Here is a 15531-nt window from a genome sequence, read left to right as displayed (position 1 = left end):
CACGTCGATACGAAAGAAACAATGGCTTTTTTTTTCATACACTGCCACCAAAACTTGAATTTTTGGATGAGGTAGTAAGAAAATTTATTTTTACTACCGTTTCCCGCAACGATTCGTCGACTAAAAGACTATGTATAGCAAGCCACTATTAAACCAAGTCAGTCATTAACTGGCAGATCTCACGAGTTCGTTGCATGGCTAGGAACCCCCGCAAACGATGACCCTATATTATTCTCTTAACTCTAAGTATTCAATCGGGAACCACCAATTTGCGCTTTCAGGTCTGAACTGGGCGAATGCAACAGCTATAGAGGGAAAACAAACGTGAGGAAACGGCTCAGTCTCCAACGGGCTAGCATCATAAACCAATTTTCCCACCTTAGATCACCAAAACGACTAAGTCTGCAAAAGAAATAAATTGTAGACACCAACGTTTTTGGCGTAATACCAGGAGATGTTGGAAAACAGATTTATAACTAGCTCCAACACTTCAGACGTTATAGTTTTTCTCCCAATCAGTGTAGTGCTACGATAACAGGCCATAAAAGATCATCCTGAGGTATCCAGACAGTTATAGTTGCTGTAAGCTTCAGTCAAGAAAGAGTTCTAGAGGAAAAATTGCAAATCTACGGCTGTTAAGGACTAACGATTTTTTTATGGAATAAGGAACGCACAGATTTTTTCAAAATAATTATATTTTTTTACTTTTTCAGCTCATTATTTTGCCAAATTAACTGAATGGATTCCAAAGAAATATGCTTCTTATAAGAAGATTCTTTTTTCTGAGAGGTGCAGGAAAAGATGTAAAATTTTGAACTAAAAACGTTTCACAATATATGTCAACACACTACGGTCTTTCATTTAGTGAGTCTCAGGCAAAGCCGAGACCAGTGGGCCGCTAGTATAGTATAGTTATTGTCAGTATTTTCAGTTCTGCCGTTAGGTACTAACAATTATCTTTAAAAAATCTTTAAAATCACTAAATCTCAATCGATTTAGTTCTTTCATTATACGCTTATCCCCTCTTTTATAAGGCACTATACTTATACGTTCGTTAAATAGCCATATGTTTTTTACGTCTTATCTCGAAATAAAATACATCTTGCTGCAAGACAGTAAACACTGAACATTGATTCTTGCAAGCTAATGACTCATCACTTTCAACATTGACTGCTTCCATCCAATGAGAGAGCAATGCTTTATTTTTGTTTCCAAACTAGTTTTTTTTATTCAAAAAACAGTTTTTCATAATGCTGTGATGATTACTAATTCAATTATTTTGTCGATTTTTAAGGAGATTGTGTGCAAATGTTTGTCACGATAAAAATTAAGCTTTTCTAAGACTTCCAGTATAAAACTACTAGTGAAAAAGTTAACTATTCTACCTGCATACTTACAAAAAAAAACAATTCACAATATTCAGTCAATCAAAGAACTTCAAAAAAAACCCTTCGTCTACTTAAAATAATTAACATCATAAAAAATAAACTGTCACGAAGTAGTCACGACTGAACGCATAGAATGACTCGAATGAAGCTGTGTTTTCCCGATACTAAAGCATGGCAGTTTTTTTTTTTACTATCAATTTTTTTTATTTGTACACTATATTAGGTCTCGAATGTATGGCACACATAACTTTTATTTAGGATATGTCTCATTGTAGAGAAAACACGGTTAAAGCAATATTATACATATATATGGAGGATTTACAAAACGAGTGTGAAGAACTGCAGTTGTCATAGCTTCTGTTTTAGTACGGGTTCGTTAGTAAGGCATATCTCATGTTAGTGGAAAAAATTAAAAGACCTTCCGATTTTTTGTTCCGTTTACATTTTTTTTTTTTTTTAGCAAGTGAGCTCTACAAATTTCTTATAGCGCAAATTAGATCGAATCTGATTTCTTAACATTTAAGTATATATCTACATTTCTCTACTAAATGCTTATTTTCTATGAACTGTATGTGACAATATCTCTCTGTAGTAAACATATTGAAATATCACAATTGCAAGATCAATTGTTTTTATATTATCAATAGATACATAGTTTGAACACTCATGAATGAAACATTAGAAGAGACAAAAAATATTGAAAACTTGTTGGTGTGGGGAAAAAAAGGCGCTTCGTACAGCTCGTGTAAGCGTAAGTAGGGTAGGAAAAAAAAGCTCGTGAGTCGAAGTAGATTATCCATCAAGTTTGGAGAGTAAGAGCAATAGTACTTTATACAGTGGTATTGATACTGAAAATCTGTGGCGTATATGTTGGCTTATTTCGTGGAACATTTTTTTGCAGTACGCAGAGGGATTAATAGAAGTAAATTTAAGAGAGAAGAAAATATCATAACTTTTTTCGTTTTTATCTAACAACAGTGCGAAAATCGTGTTTTATTAAATTAAGAACGTCATCTGGCAGCATTTTTAACTATGTTATCCATTGGATTGAAACTGTTTTTTCTTCCAACTCATACCATGTTTCAATTACATTATAATTTCTTTGATTTAAGTAAAGCTTTTGACTATCACGATTTGTCATTTGAAAAAATATTCTAAGAGAATAAACCTTCCTTAAACAAAATTACTGTTTTTTTTACAACCTATAAATAGATGAGACTTTTTTAAAAGTTATATTTTCATCAGATGCATAATATAGAGCTACTTTATTGCAGCTAGAAAAAATAACTTAAAATTTATACCCTTAATTGAACTTCTACAAATATCGTAAAGTAGCACATCTACACGTATAACTTTATATTAAGATTGATATGAAATAAATTTTTATCCTTTGCTTTCGTAAAATAAAAAATTTAAAATAACGAATCATGTCTTTGTTACAAGGCATGTTGTGCATTTAATGACATATAAAACGATAAAGAGGCTTATGACGAGAAAATCGTAGAACTATGTTAAATATTTCTTGCCATTTCTTATACGTCACAATCAACTTCTAAATATTTAGAACAATACAGTTTTAACCTATTTGAAAGAAGTACCCAGAGAGAGAGAGAGAGAGAGAGAGAGAGAGAGAGAGAGAGAGAGAGAGAGAGAGAGAGAGAGAGAGAGAGAGAGAGAGAGGGAGATCTCAAACAATGCATCCGTTTTTGCATTGCATAAATAATTGTATTAAAACTGAAATCGTATTACAGTATTCAAAAACTATCAAATTATTTAGAGAATACGAAATATTCACACCAATAACAGTTTAATAATATTATTAGTTTGAAGTTCTATCCATTATTTTAAGCTTGAAGTTTATATTAAATTTTAATATTTGTATTTTTTGTTATTAGAAAAACGGCCATGTGCTTATGGAAACATTACAACATTGACGTTAAATATAAAAAGCACACGAACCTTGCAATTTTTTATTCACACTAAAAGCAAGCCTTCGATCAATGAAATAATAAACTTACTAGCGGGTCAGTGTCTAATTCAAAAAACAATTTATAAAAAAAGAACGTGAAACAAAACACGCACAGAACATGTACCAATAATTGTAAATATATCATAAGCAGAGCTTCGTGGGCGAGGTGAGTTTTCTTACACGCCGCAACTCTATAATGGTGTTTGTTCTTTGTTGTATGCCAGGAAACAAAGATGAACCATCAGAAATTTCCGATGTAAGAAGGGATTGTTTCAATGTTCAAAGAAACCTTTATAAAAGTGTAGGGTAGATAATAATTGTATATATGTTCCCAACCACTAGGTTTAAGGGGATAGGTGCATTGGGAAAAAGTCCTGTATATTGAAACAACTTATATCTTGACATGTTGTACTGTATTGTCCAAACGCTACCACTTTTTTCAAATGTCAGAGGCTATAGTTGAAAAAGAGTTATTGATGATATATTTACATCAGTCAATCGAATAAACATTAAAACTAATGTCTTTATGCGTTCTGCATTTGGAAATATTGAAAGATGCTCAGTCCAAATTATTGGGCAAGATCCATCAAATCAGCAACTTTTAATACTTAATAATCAGCAACTCTTAATAAACGTCTCAGATATTCGGAGTATTTTTGTCCTTTAAAGTAGAACTTAGGGTATTACAAAGTAATTATAAATGATGGGTCAAGCATTCAAAAAGTGTTTTTACGAAAACTTTGGATCAAGATCATGTTGTTTTATGTATGCAGACTAACTTACTGCTCATTTATACGTGGGTCATTTTATCGAAAACGGTTTATTTCGTATCTCAGTCGTTTCTTACATTGTATAAAAAGATATCGATCTGAATTTTTTTTTTTTAAATCAAGGAATATTTTTCCCTGGAGGCACAACAGAATCTAGATCATGAAAAAGTGTGTCTTGAGATTAAGATACGAAAAAGGGGTAAATGAGGGTTACGGGGTCGGGTTCCACTCAAAACTGTATAGTTATGATAAAGCCTGTAATGAAAATAACGAGTTGTTAATTTTCCTATGGCATCGGATACCCAAGTTCATAATGCAAACAATATTCTTTCGCATTTTAAAGAATCTTTAGAAATTATCTAAAAGTCTTGAATGCTGCTTAAGTTGTGGGACCTAATCATGTTAAATTCAACACTTCAACAAAAAATGTTCTCACAAATGCGAATGCACCTAAATTAAGCTGTTTTAATTAAAAGTTTTTGTATTTTACGGATAAACAAGATATTGCAGTAAATTTTCTGATGTTGCTATCTCAATACACCAGTGCTACAGGCTCGCGAATTCGTTGATTTAGTTTTATCAGTACACAAAAAAGGACTTGAAAGGTTAGAGAATATCATGTCACTTTGTGAGTAGTCGAGGGACTTAGAAAATATACAAAGGGTTGGAAAATAGCTGTTTTTTAAACGATACAAGTGCAGAGGCAAAGTTTAATGTAACAGTAATTTAATGTAACGTTTTCTTTTTGCTTAGAGCCCATGACACTACCCTGTAAAGCTTCGTATCTTCATTTAATGATGTTTAATGTTAAGACTTGGATAGAGCTTGCAAAACGTGGATATTTGGGGTATAGTCTATAGGATTCCGGGCTTGAGTAGAGAGACTCAGAGCAAATGCAGATTGCATAGAATTGCCTTTATTGTAGAACAGAATTATTACAAACGAGACACGGCTCAAAGGGCTGTGGGCACGTGTCGTAGCTTAAGACTATACAAAAGGAACTAACTATATTATAGTACAAAAAGAAGGCTTGTAGCCATGTAAAATGTAACACTGCACAAGTAGTAGTGGTATAGGCGCTACAGCTGTGGACGCGAGTGAGAGAGAGCTAGCCTGCACCGATGCAGAAGATGGTTTTTGGGGCTAGCTGTTGCTTCCTGCGCGAGCGGCCTGTTTGGGCGCAAGGTGTCGAAGGCGTTCTGGACGGTGCTACCACATCTGTTCTCCTCTTAGAGACCAACGCGGGTAGCGCTGCGAACAAGACGTGTCTTGCTGGGATGTTGGCCTAGGGGCGGCCTGGGTGTCAATTTCTGCAAGGCTGGTAGCTGGCAGGGGTGGAGAGATGGCGGGCTGGGCCGTTGCAGCTTGTAAAGGAGGTTGCGGAGCCTGTTCCATATCCGAAGCTTCCAAGTAGGCTGGTCTTAGCTGGTTTGTTGAGACTGTTTTCTCTGTCGACGTTGATTACATAGGTGTAGTCGTCGTTGCGGCGAATTACCCGGTAGGGGCCTTTGTAGGGCGGCTTAAGGGGTTTCCCAGAAGCTGGTACGGGCCTGATGCTCTCGAACAACTGACAGAGGCTATTTATAACGGCTTACGAGTTTGCCTGTGCAGTGGCAGTTGTTAAGAACTCTCCAGGGATGCGAAACGTGGTGCCGATTAGCATCTCTGAGGGTGAAGCTTGCAGGTCCTCCTTAAAGCTGGTGCGCAAACCTAGCATCACCATTGGCGGGGCACCTAGCCAGGACTGTGTGCAGCACCTTTAAGCGGCTTTAAGGGTGCGATGAAACCTTTCAATCATACCATTGGACAGGGGGCAGTTGTTTTGCCAGCTGGGTGTGACAGTTCGTGAACGATGTCAAAAGCTTTGCGGCGCAGGGGAGCTGGCAAGTAGGGCCTGGCAGTGTTGTTGTTTACCTCGCAGTTGATTAAGTGTCCGTCGATATTAATAAATTGGAGCGTGAGGCACGAGCTGTCGAGGCTTGTCAGTTCGTCATCTGCGGTCTGTGCTTCTGCAATGGTTGCCGCGTCGAGCAGGCTCGGCATGGAGATGGTTTCTGTGGCTGGGTTTAAAGCGTTGACGACTGGCGGAGTACGATGGGCAGAGGCTGCAGGGTTGCTCTGGATAGCTGAAACAGACGGGCCGTTGGTTGGTGTTGCCAGAGCGTCGTTGGGTCGAGACAGGGTGTCTGCGACGACGTTTTCTTCATCTCGTGCATGGACAAACACGGTGTTGTGCCACAGGATGTGCTCTAGATGACGTGCCTGTCTTGGCGAAGCTATTGTCCGAGCACTGAGAGGCGGCGTAGATTAGCGGCTCATGGTCCGTGTCAACGACGCAATTTTGGCCTTCCAGAATTCTGTTAAAGTCTTTAACGGCTCCATAGACGGCAAGAAGTTCGCGATCATACGTGCTGTAGCGTTTTTGCGTGTTGTCCAGCTTATGTGAGTAAAACCTTAGGGGTCACCAGGAACCATCAGCCTGCTGCTGCTCTAGGACTCCACCGATGGCGACGTCTGAAGCGTCAGTCCTTAGTGCCAAGGGCGCTTTTGATTCGAGGAACGTTGTGCAAGCGGCTTGAGTAATGCACTGTTTGCAACGTTCGAAGGCTTGTTCTGCTTCTGATGTCCAGTTGTTTCTTGTAAATATAAGAAACAATGTGGAAAAAAGTGCATTTGCATAAAAATAGTAATCAAAGATTATCGTTTAAATATCGTAGCAAGAAAAATCGTGCAAGTATAAACATATGGCTAAATTCATTAAAAATACTTTGTCTTGCATGCACGGCACGACCAATCTACAAAGCACCAGCAAAAAAAAAGTATTACTTGAACGAAAGGACTGAATTTTAATAGTACTCCGTAACTTACTCCGTACTTAAAAAAAAACGGTATCTTAAAACCCCGAAAATAGAGCATAAGACAGTTAAAATCGTTAATAGTAACATTGTGAAAAATAATTTCAAAAATTTTCTGTACACAGACGAGAATCATATTAGTGAAAGCAACAGTGATGACTTTCCCAAATCAAAAAAACGAAAAATGTAAAATATCGTTTGCTATTTGTACATGCATTTCACATAATATGACGAAAGTTCAGATGTTTTGGTTTTAAATGTATGTAATTAAATCAAAAATCTTTTTAAAAAAATGTAGTGAATGATCATAATATGGTTTTGTGTAACGATATGAGTTTTGTATTTAGCGAGCAGACGACCAAATGCATAGTACGTCAAAGTTTTCAGGTATATATATATATATATATTTTTTTTTTTTTTTTTTTTTATAGTAATCGTTAATGAACGTAACAATTACTAACTCAAATCAATAACAAGAATTATTCTACAGAAATGAAACAAATTGTTTCAGGTTAGGAGACAGTTGAAAATAAATTGTTATCATCACAAACTCTTTATAGTTAACGTTAAAAACACGTTACAGAAGTTGCTTTTTTTCCAATTCGTATAAATATTTACTTTATTAAGTGCAATGCGTTGCATACCAGTAAAAAGTACTATATATTTGAAAATATCAACAATTTATTAATGTTGAAAAATTGAATTTTCTCAAAAATTGGGGTTACAATTAAAAAAAAAAAATTGTTTTTTCCACCACATTAAAATTCTAAGCGTCCTCAATGACATTCCGTTCTTAGATTTGTTTCAGCCATTCTGTAGGAATAAAAATTCATACAAGAGGGGTTCAGTTCTTAATTTTGAAGAATTTTCAATTAAAGAATCTTAAAATACATAATTTTGCCAAACTGAAGCTTTAAATAGCAATTTTCGAACTTTTTTGCTCTATAACTGCGCGAAAAATAGGTTTTCTATTGTCTTACTAGCAGCAATCAAAAGATAATCAAATAAAGATCAAATTATTTTGAGCTATTTTGACACTGTGATGAAAACATAAAATTATAAATAAAATTCAGCATATAATTTAGTCAATTTTTACTACTTGTTAAATAAGAAAAAAAGCTGGTGTATTTATGCCCCAAAAAAAAATTTTTATGTGTCATAATTATAGTTAAGACACTACAAAGTGGTAACAGAAAGTAACGGTCTCAAGAAAGATACGCTGTTCAGAAAAGCATCTTGAATAAAGGTTCTTTTCCGTCAATTATTCCGATAAATAATCGTCCGAAAAATGTTAAGCACATCACAGTGTTTATGTTCAGTACTTTTTTTTTTATTGGTAATGTATATAAAAACTATTAATTTGCATGAAATTAACAAAAAATGTTTTGCAGTAGTAGTAGTAGGAGAAGTAGAATTTTTTTTGAGTTTAAACAGCGAATTAATTTTTAGGCAATCATAATAAACACTAATTTCCTGATAACTATTATTAAAAATATGTTTAAATTTCAACTGTTATGTTTTTGATTATGCTAAAATGTTCTCTATTAAGTAAAATTGGTTGCAAATTGCTGAAATACAAGATTTTAGAGTTGTAATCATTATTTTGTATTGCAAATTGAACTATATAAAACATTAAAGTCATAATTAAAAAAGTTCTTTTTTCCCCAACATTAAAGTTCTTCGTATCTTTAATAGAACTTACTTTTAAACTTTGATCCAGTAATGCTGCAAGGTTAAAAGAAGCTAAATTTTAAAGTAATAAATCGTTTCATGACATCTTGTTGAATGTTAGATAAAAATCATTGAAAAATTAGAGATGTTAATAAAGTTGCAAACCTTTGAATTTTAAACAACATTTTCACACTTGTTTGCACAATCACTTTGCCAGAAATAGGTGGTAGATGGTCCGACAATAGCACTCTTCGGTAGATAATCAAATAACTGACAAATCCTCTCAAGCTATTTTTGCAATACGATATCCCAAAAAAAGTTACAAGCAGGATTAGAAGAAAAAATCTGATCGATTTTTTCTATTTGTTTGATAAGAAACAAAGCTGGCACGTTTATGCCCCAAAAATATTTTTCTATGTTATCTGATTATAATACAAAGATATTTTAACAAATTTTTCTGGAGTTAAAAGACAATTTTTTACTACATTTCTCATCAACCTGTTAATACTTGTCAGTTAAAGCAATGTTTTTATCTTTTAGGTCAGAGGTAAATCGATATTCGTTCAGGGTACCAAGAAAAGTCAACTAGGCGAAACCACGTTGATGTTTGACCCTCCAGATCAGTGTGATTTGGATAGAGTTGAGGCAGGATTCCACTCCGATGACATCTTATATGTTCGCTTTTTTTCAAGGAACGAGGCAGATGTCTAAGTATAGACAATTGAAAAATGTCACAAGTTTTTAAAAATTTAGTATATAAGTAGAAGAAATGAAAAAATGTAAAAAATAAAAGAATAAAGTGTTTGTATTTTCATTTTAAATCTTTTCTTATCTACAAAAATAAGCACAATATGTTGGAGTCTTCATAGTACTGGTCTTATTTATAAAAATAAAAAATCAACAAATAATAGTCAAAAATCTTTGTTAGCTGTTTATTAGATTATATAAGTTAGAAACATATTTGTCAAATAATATAGATGAATTACTGATCTTATAACCCTTCCCTGCTGTGAGATCTAATGTTATTTCTGTAATTCCGTTATCTAAAGAAAGTTACCACAAACAAAAGTACTGACTTAATTACCATGCATGGATATGTGATTTATACATTAAAAATTATAAATTATTTATTCTATGAAAATTAAAAAATCTCACGATATATAATGTTTCTATTTCTAGTAAAAAGTAAAATCATTTTAATTTTTTTATGTACTTAAAGTGGTACCAAAAATTTAATTGCCATAGAAATGGGAACATAATTAATGTTCGTACAAAAACCAGACATTTTTGGGGTTCTTAGCTTTTTTTGTTTAAATTAAATTAAAAAGTTACTGACTTGCAATTTTTTCACATGATTCATTATATTATAAAATTTAACAATAATATGCATTTTACATAGAGTTTGGAGTTACAATTCTAAATTAAAAAAATCGGATATTAGTATTAGTTAGTGTACTAAATCGTTTTTTACAAAAAATATTCTAAAAATAATCTTATACTCCTTTTCTTGTGATAAATAACATATAAGTCAGATTAATGGTTCATTTACGCATCTTGTACGTTTTTTCCTTGCATCTAATGCTGCTCTTACGGGGTATAAGGCCACGGAGGGCGTGGTTGCACATCCCTATATTGAGAATATACAGAAAACTTTTTACCATTGTTGTATAAAGTATTATTCTTCTTAGTTTTTCTAATTTTTTTCAATTTCTTGCACGGTTTTTCCACTAAATATAATATTAAGCGCCTATGATACTTTTCGAATAAAAATATTATAAAGCTTATGACACATCCACTAATTAATAATACTAGCAACGGGGTGACGTCAGTAATACTTAATTGTGTGAATGTAATTCCTTTTATTATTTCTTTCTTTGGCCGATATAACTTTTTTTCCCGGAATAGTAAACCATTTTCTCTATATTTCTGAATGCTGAAAAAAAATATTATTATAAGTTTTGGACAATAAATATTTTTTTAAAGATACTTACTGATGGTTTAAAAATCTAAGAAGTGGATCTCCTTTTTTTAAACTAATAGCAAATTTTCGTATGGTACCAAGTGGAAAAACTAAGATTCTACATAGGGAATTGTAAGAAGTTGGTTTCTTAATAGATCCAATCATGTAGAAAACAACTCTCTCATTGCATACCTGGAATTAAAAACGAATTTTTTAATAATTTATACTCTAAACATAATAGACATTTTTCTAACACAAATACCATCAACAAACATGTTATAGAATAAATCATCAGTTTTAAACAGGTTTATCAGATATATTTAAAAACTTAAATACTCGTAACAGGTGGGGATATGGTAGAGATAGGTATGTCTGATATCCATAAGAAGTATTTTCGTAACATTTCAAATACTTTTTTATTTAAAATTAAAATCTATGTGCAAAAAAAATGGGCTATAGTTTTTCTTTAAAAAAGCTAGTTCGGTCATGATGGCTAGCAGTAGGGTTTTCTCACTTTTGTGTCCCCAAACTAAGAGATCTTTTAAGATTTGTTGATTCAAAAGTATTTTAGCTACGTTTTTTCAAGTGTATAGAATAATACGCATACATGTTATCTTACTAATATCTTACTAATATATAAAGCAAAGTCGTTAAAACCGTTGTAATCGCTAACCGCGAAAACTACTGAACCGATTTTGCTAAAATTTTGGACACTGATTCATGATACTTCCTAGATGGTTTTAGTATGGTTTTTATCCTTAAAAATTTAATAACAATGGCAATAAATGAGCTCAAAGTTTCTCAAAAATACGCCAACTTTTCACTTTAGTTCAGTAAAATCCGATAGGTGGCGTTGACATAAAATCAAAGCTACCTTTAACATAATTAAATAAGTGTGGTAATAATACGCTGGAGCGTCTCGAAGGTGATGCAGTTGTACTTTGGCAGTTCAACGAGCTGTACAAAGCATGCTGATGATAGTCTTGCAGCTAGGTATCCCGGTTACAGATGACACTCTTCTTTAGAGGGGAAGGGACCTAGGTATCCATTCTCCCTAAATCTCGTCAAGTGCAATTAAAAAAAAAAATTAATTCCAACCGATGCCGTCTCTGCCACAATACCAGGAGACATATCTAGCCAGAGCACAATCTGTACCAACTTTTCAGAGTTGTGTGGCAGTCCCACCATCCCACCTGGTGCAGTTAGAAAAATTGTGGCTACAAATATAAGCAAGGGAAAACAGCTCTGAGGGGCACGGGCATCCACAACGGCTACCTGCTTGTACGTCGCGTCCCCAACGCGCTTACCCACATCTTCCCGTCTAACGATGAGCGGTTGGTTATCCGGGGAATGACACGAGTCGAGATATTCTTTGGTCCTCCCTACCTCCCTCCGTCACAGTCTCTGTACATCGAGACTCCTAGGGTAAGAATCAAGCAAACCGTAGCCAGACCTTCATCATTAGAAATAATAATAAAGAATAGCCTGAAAGTTTCACCACTGGCGCTTTTTAGGCCCATTATAAGTATTTACTTTCCCTACTTAACCATCAATTTCATCGGTTTTTTTTTAGAATCCACCTAAGTGTAAACTACCTTGCCAACAAATACATTTTTATTACCATTTCCGGAAGTGATTCTTCGACTGAAAGACTATATTAACTAAAGACAGGCACTATTAAACCAAGTCAGCCATTCACTAGCAGACGCACAACGTCACCTGCGGAGTTGTTCTTCGAAAGGCTGGAAAACCCGGTGACCGACAATCCTATACTATCCTCTTGACTCTAAGCATTCAACCAGGAATCACTAATCCTCTCCAAGGTCTGCGTTGGGCAAACCTATAACAGCTATGAAGAAAAAAAAAACTCGAGCCAATGGGACAGCCTCCACTGAACGAGTATCACTAACCAATTTCCCCATCTAGGATCACCAAAACAACTGAATCTGCAAATAAAATAGGTGCTTTAGACACCAACATCTTTGACGTTATACCAGGAGACGTTGGAAAAGAGCACTACAACTAGCCTCAAAGCCGACACAAGGGGCTGCCAGTTATTGATATTATTATTATTATTATTATTATTATTATTATTATTATTATTATTAATGTTATAACTGTTATAATAATAACTTAAGTGAAGAATTACAGAATTAGGAAATTTGTATAAAATTTTTCTTAAATGTAAAAAACCGTTTTGTACGGCAAAATATAACAATATTATTCTAAGCATCAGGGGTATTGCACTGCGAGATTTTTAGAACAAAGTTCTGTATGTCACGTTACTCGGGGGACTGGAATTCTAAAACTGACAGATTTTTTTTTTTTTGAAACGAAAGTGGTTTACCTAGGGTCTATTCCTCTTAACTTTCCCCCCTTACCCCGTCCATCTCGTCACCTGTTCTCTATACACTTCCCCTCTCCCCACTATTTGTATATCTGCCAACCATCTCGTACTTTTCTGCACACTTTTACCCACCATTCCCCCTCACACTGCCAAGCAATTAATTTTTAAACAAGTTTGAATTCTTTTTTCCCACAATAGTTTTTTCTTCACTTTGAATTTTTGTCTTTTACAATTCTAAAAAAAAAAAAAAAAAGAAAAAAAAAAAATAAACATGTAGAATAGAGTTGAAGAACGTATCAATTGAAGAACGTTTCAATGGTTTTTAAAGGCGCTTATTTCGAATTCGACAAACAAATTATGTTACATTATCACATAATTACATAAATAAAGTAATTCATTAAATCAATTATAAATAAATTATGTAAAATCATTATATAAATATATTTCGAGTTTCATATCACTTTAATGGTTTTTATGGGCACTTATTCTTAATTTGATAATTTAATAATGGCACAATGTCTTTAAGTAATATTATAAAAATTAAAGCAAAAGTTGTATAAATGGGCTATAAAATCATAAAAAAAATAAGTGAAAAAAAAACTTTTTTTTAAATTGATAAAATGAAATATAAATATAACATAAACTAAAATAACAAAAGACATGAATAAATACAATTGAATGGAAAAAAATGAAATAAAGAAGGGGATGAAAAAAAAAGTTAAAATATGAAAATAAAAAAAGAAATTAAATAAATGAAATACAAAAAAATCAAAAAAATGTAATAAAATGAGATATGAAAAAAAATAAAACAAGAAATGAAAAAAAAGAGCACAACAAGAGATAAAGAAAAAAATAAAACAAAAAATTAAAAGAAAAAAAAACAAATGAAAAAATTATAAAGGAAATCAAAACAACAAACCAGGGGGTATTATTGGGTCATGGGACCCACGGTAAGAACGAAGTTCTTTAAACATGAGATGGGTATAGACACAATTTCTCAGGTAACAAGGGAGTCGCCAGACCCACAGGAAGAATGAAGCTCTGTAAACGTGAGTACTGCATTTATGTTGTTTATTAGAACAAAAACTTGAAAAACGAATAAAAAAAAAAAAACAGCAAGTAGTTTAGTACTCACGATGGCTGAACTTCGTGAGAACGTCGAGCATAAATACAGTACTCACGAAGTTCAACCATCTTGAGTACTATACTACTTATCGTTTTGTTTTTTTTTCATTCGTTTTTCAAGTTCTTATTTTAGTAAACAACATGAATGCAGTACTAACGTTTACAGAGCTTCGTTCTTCATGTGGGTATGGTGACCCCCTTGTTACCTGAGAAATTGTGTCCATACCCATCTCATGTTTAAAGAACTTCGTTCTTACCGTGGGTCCCATGGCCCATTAATACCCCCTGGTTTGTTGTTTCAATTTCCTTTATAATTTTTTCATTTGTTTTTTTTTTTAATAATAATGAGACACTTAAATATGTAAAGTATTTACCTGACTTAAAGCACCTGTCTCATTTGTTGGTAAATTACCATCTTTCCTTACAAACAAGCTTAAGTTTTTATGTACATCATCTTTCAAGTCCTAATAAACATTTATACAACAAGTTGTTAAATATTTTTAAAAAAATTTATAATTAATTAAAGTTAATAAAATTACCAATAAATATTTTGAAAGGTTAACTCCTTTTAGAGCAATTAATTCATAAGTTCCATCTTTGAGAAGACCAGTCGCATTATTGAATGGGATTGTGGGTATTGACACCGTCGCAAAGCTGGTGAAACAGCCTGCATACATCGAAATAACGATAAATGATGTCAGATAGAGCGATATCTTGGCAACCTTTAATGAAATAGGACTCAATCGTACATCTGAAAATTTTTTAGAATTAAAGGCGGAGTCGATTTACAATTCTTAATAATTATTCAGTGTTTAAAACTATTTCGATTTTGAGGTTTTGGAAATAGGGTTCGCTGAAATAGCTAAATAAGTAGAGTTATTCCATTATGGCTTACATAAGCAGTTTTTAAGCAAAATAATTTATTTTGCCTGTTTAGAGTAAGCAAATTTCCTCTTAGCTTTTTGGACATCTAGCTGGTAGACACTTATTGTTGTAACAGTTTATTTTTAAACTAGATTTTCGTAGAAGAATTCTATTTTCTAGTTTAAAAGCATCATTTGAACAAGATGTATGAGAGAATTCAAAAAACACGTATTCTTTACCCATTCTTATACCACCATATTTATATTTTAAAAGTCGTTATGATAAAAAAATTTTAAAATACATACAAACCTAAAATTCCAACGTAGCCCTTTCTTACCATTTTAAGGAAAGCAATAACGTTTCGTAATAAAATTTTTGTTGTAACATTAGTAAAACGATACTTAACATAGTTTACAACAATTCCGGAATTTAAATATTTACGAATGTCCTTTCAATTTACTGGGCCACATAAATTGTGTTGCTTGTCAAATAGTTTATGCGTACGCATTAATAAATCATGAATATGCCATTTATCTTTTTACATATTAAACGTTTCTTTAGTTAAGTATTAACTTACTACAG

The 15531-nt window shown here is 33.2% G+C and overlaps 1 protein-coding gene across 1 annotated transcript in view; it reads left to right on the top strand.

The window, feature by feature from the left end:
* Window positions 1-9521, top strand: part of LOC149375472 (uncharacterized) — a 268757-nt gene extending 259236 nt beyond the window's left edge. The window contains exon 2 of the mRNA XM_089588953.1: window positions 9194-9521. Coding sequence (XP_089445079.1) covers window positions 9194-9364 — 171 coding nt within the window. The 3' untranslated portion in view covers window positions 9365-9521. The remainder of the gene's footprint in view (window positions 1-9193) is intronic.
* The last annotated feature ends 6010 nt before the right edge of the window (window positions 9522-15531 follow it).

The sequence above is a fragment of the Copidosoma floridanum genome, unplaced genomic scaffold, assembly GCF_036245765.1.
Source record: "Copidosoma floridanum isolate Cflo_tuat_1 unplaced genomic scaffold, Cflo_Japanese_pri ptg000007l, whole genome shotgun sequence".
NCBI classification, from domain to species: domain Eukaryota; kingdom Metazoa; phylum Arthropoda; class Insecta; order Hymenoptera; family Encyrtidae; genus Copidosoma; species Copidosoma floridanum.
Note: the sequence above shows the minus strand (reverse complement) of the source record. Positions and strands in the feature narration are given on the sequence as shown.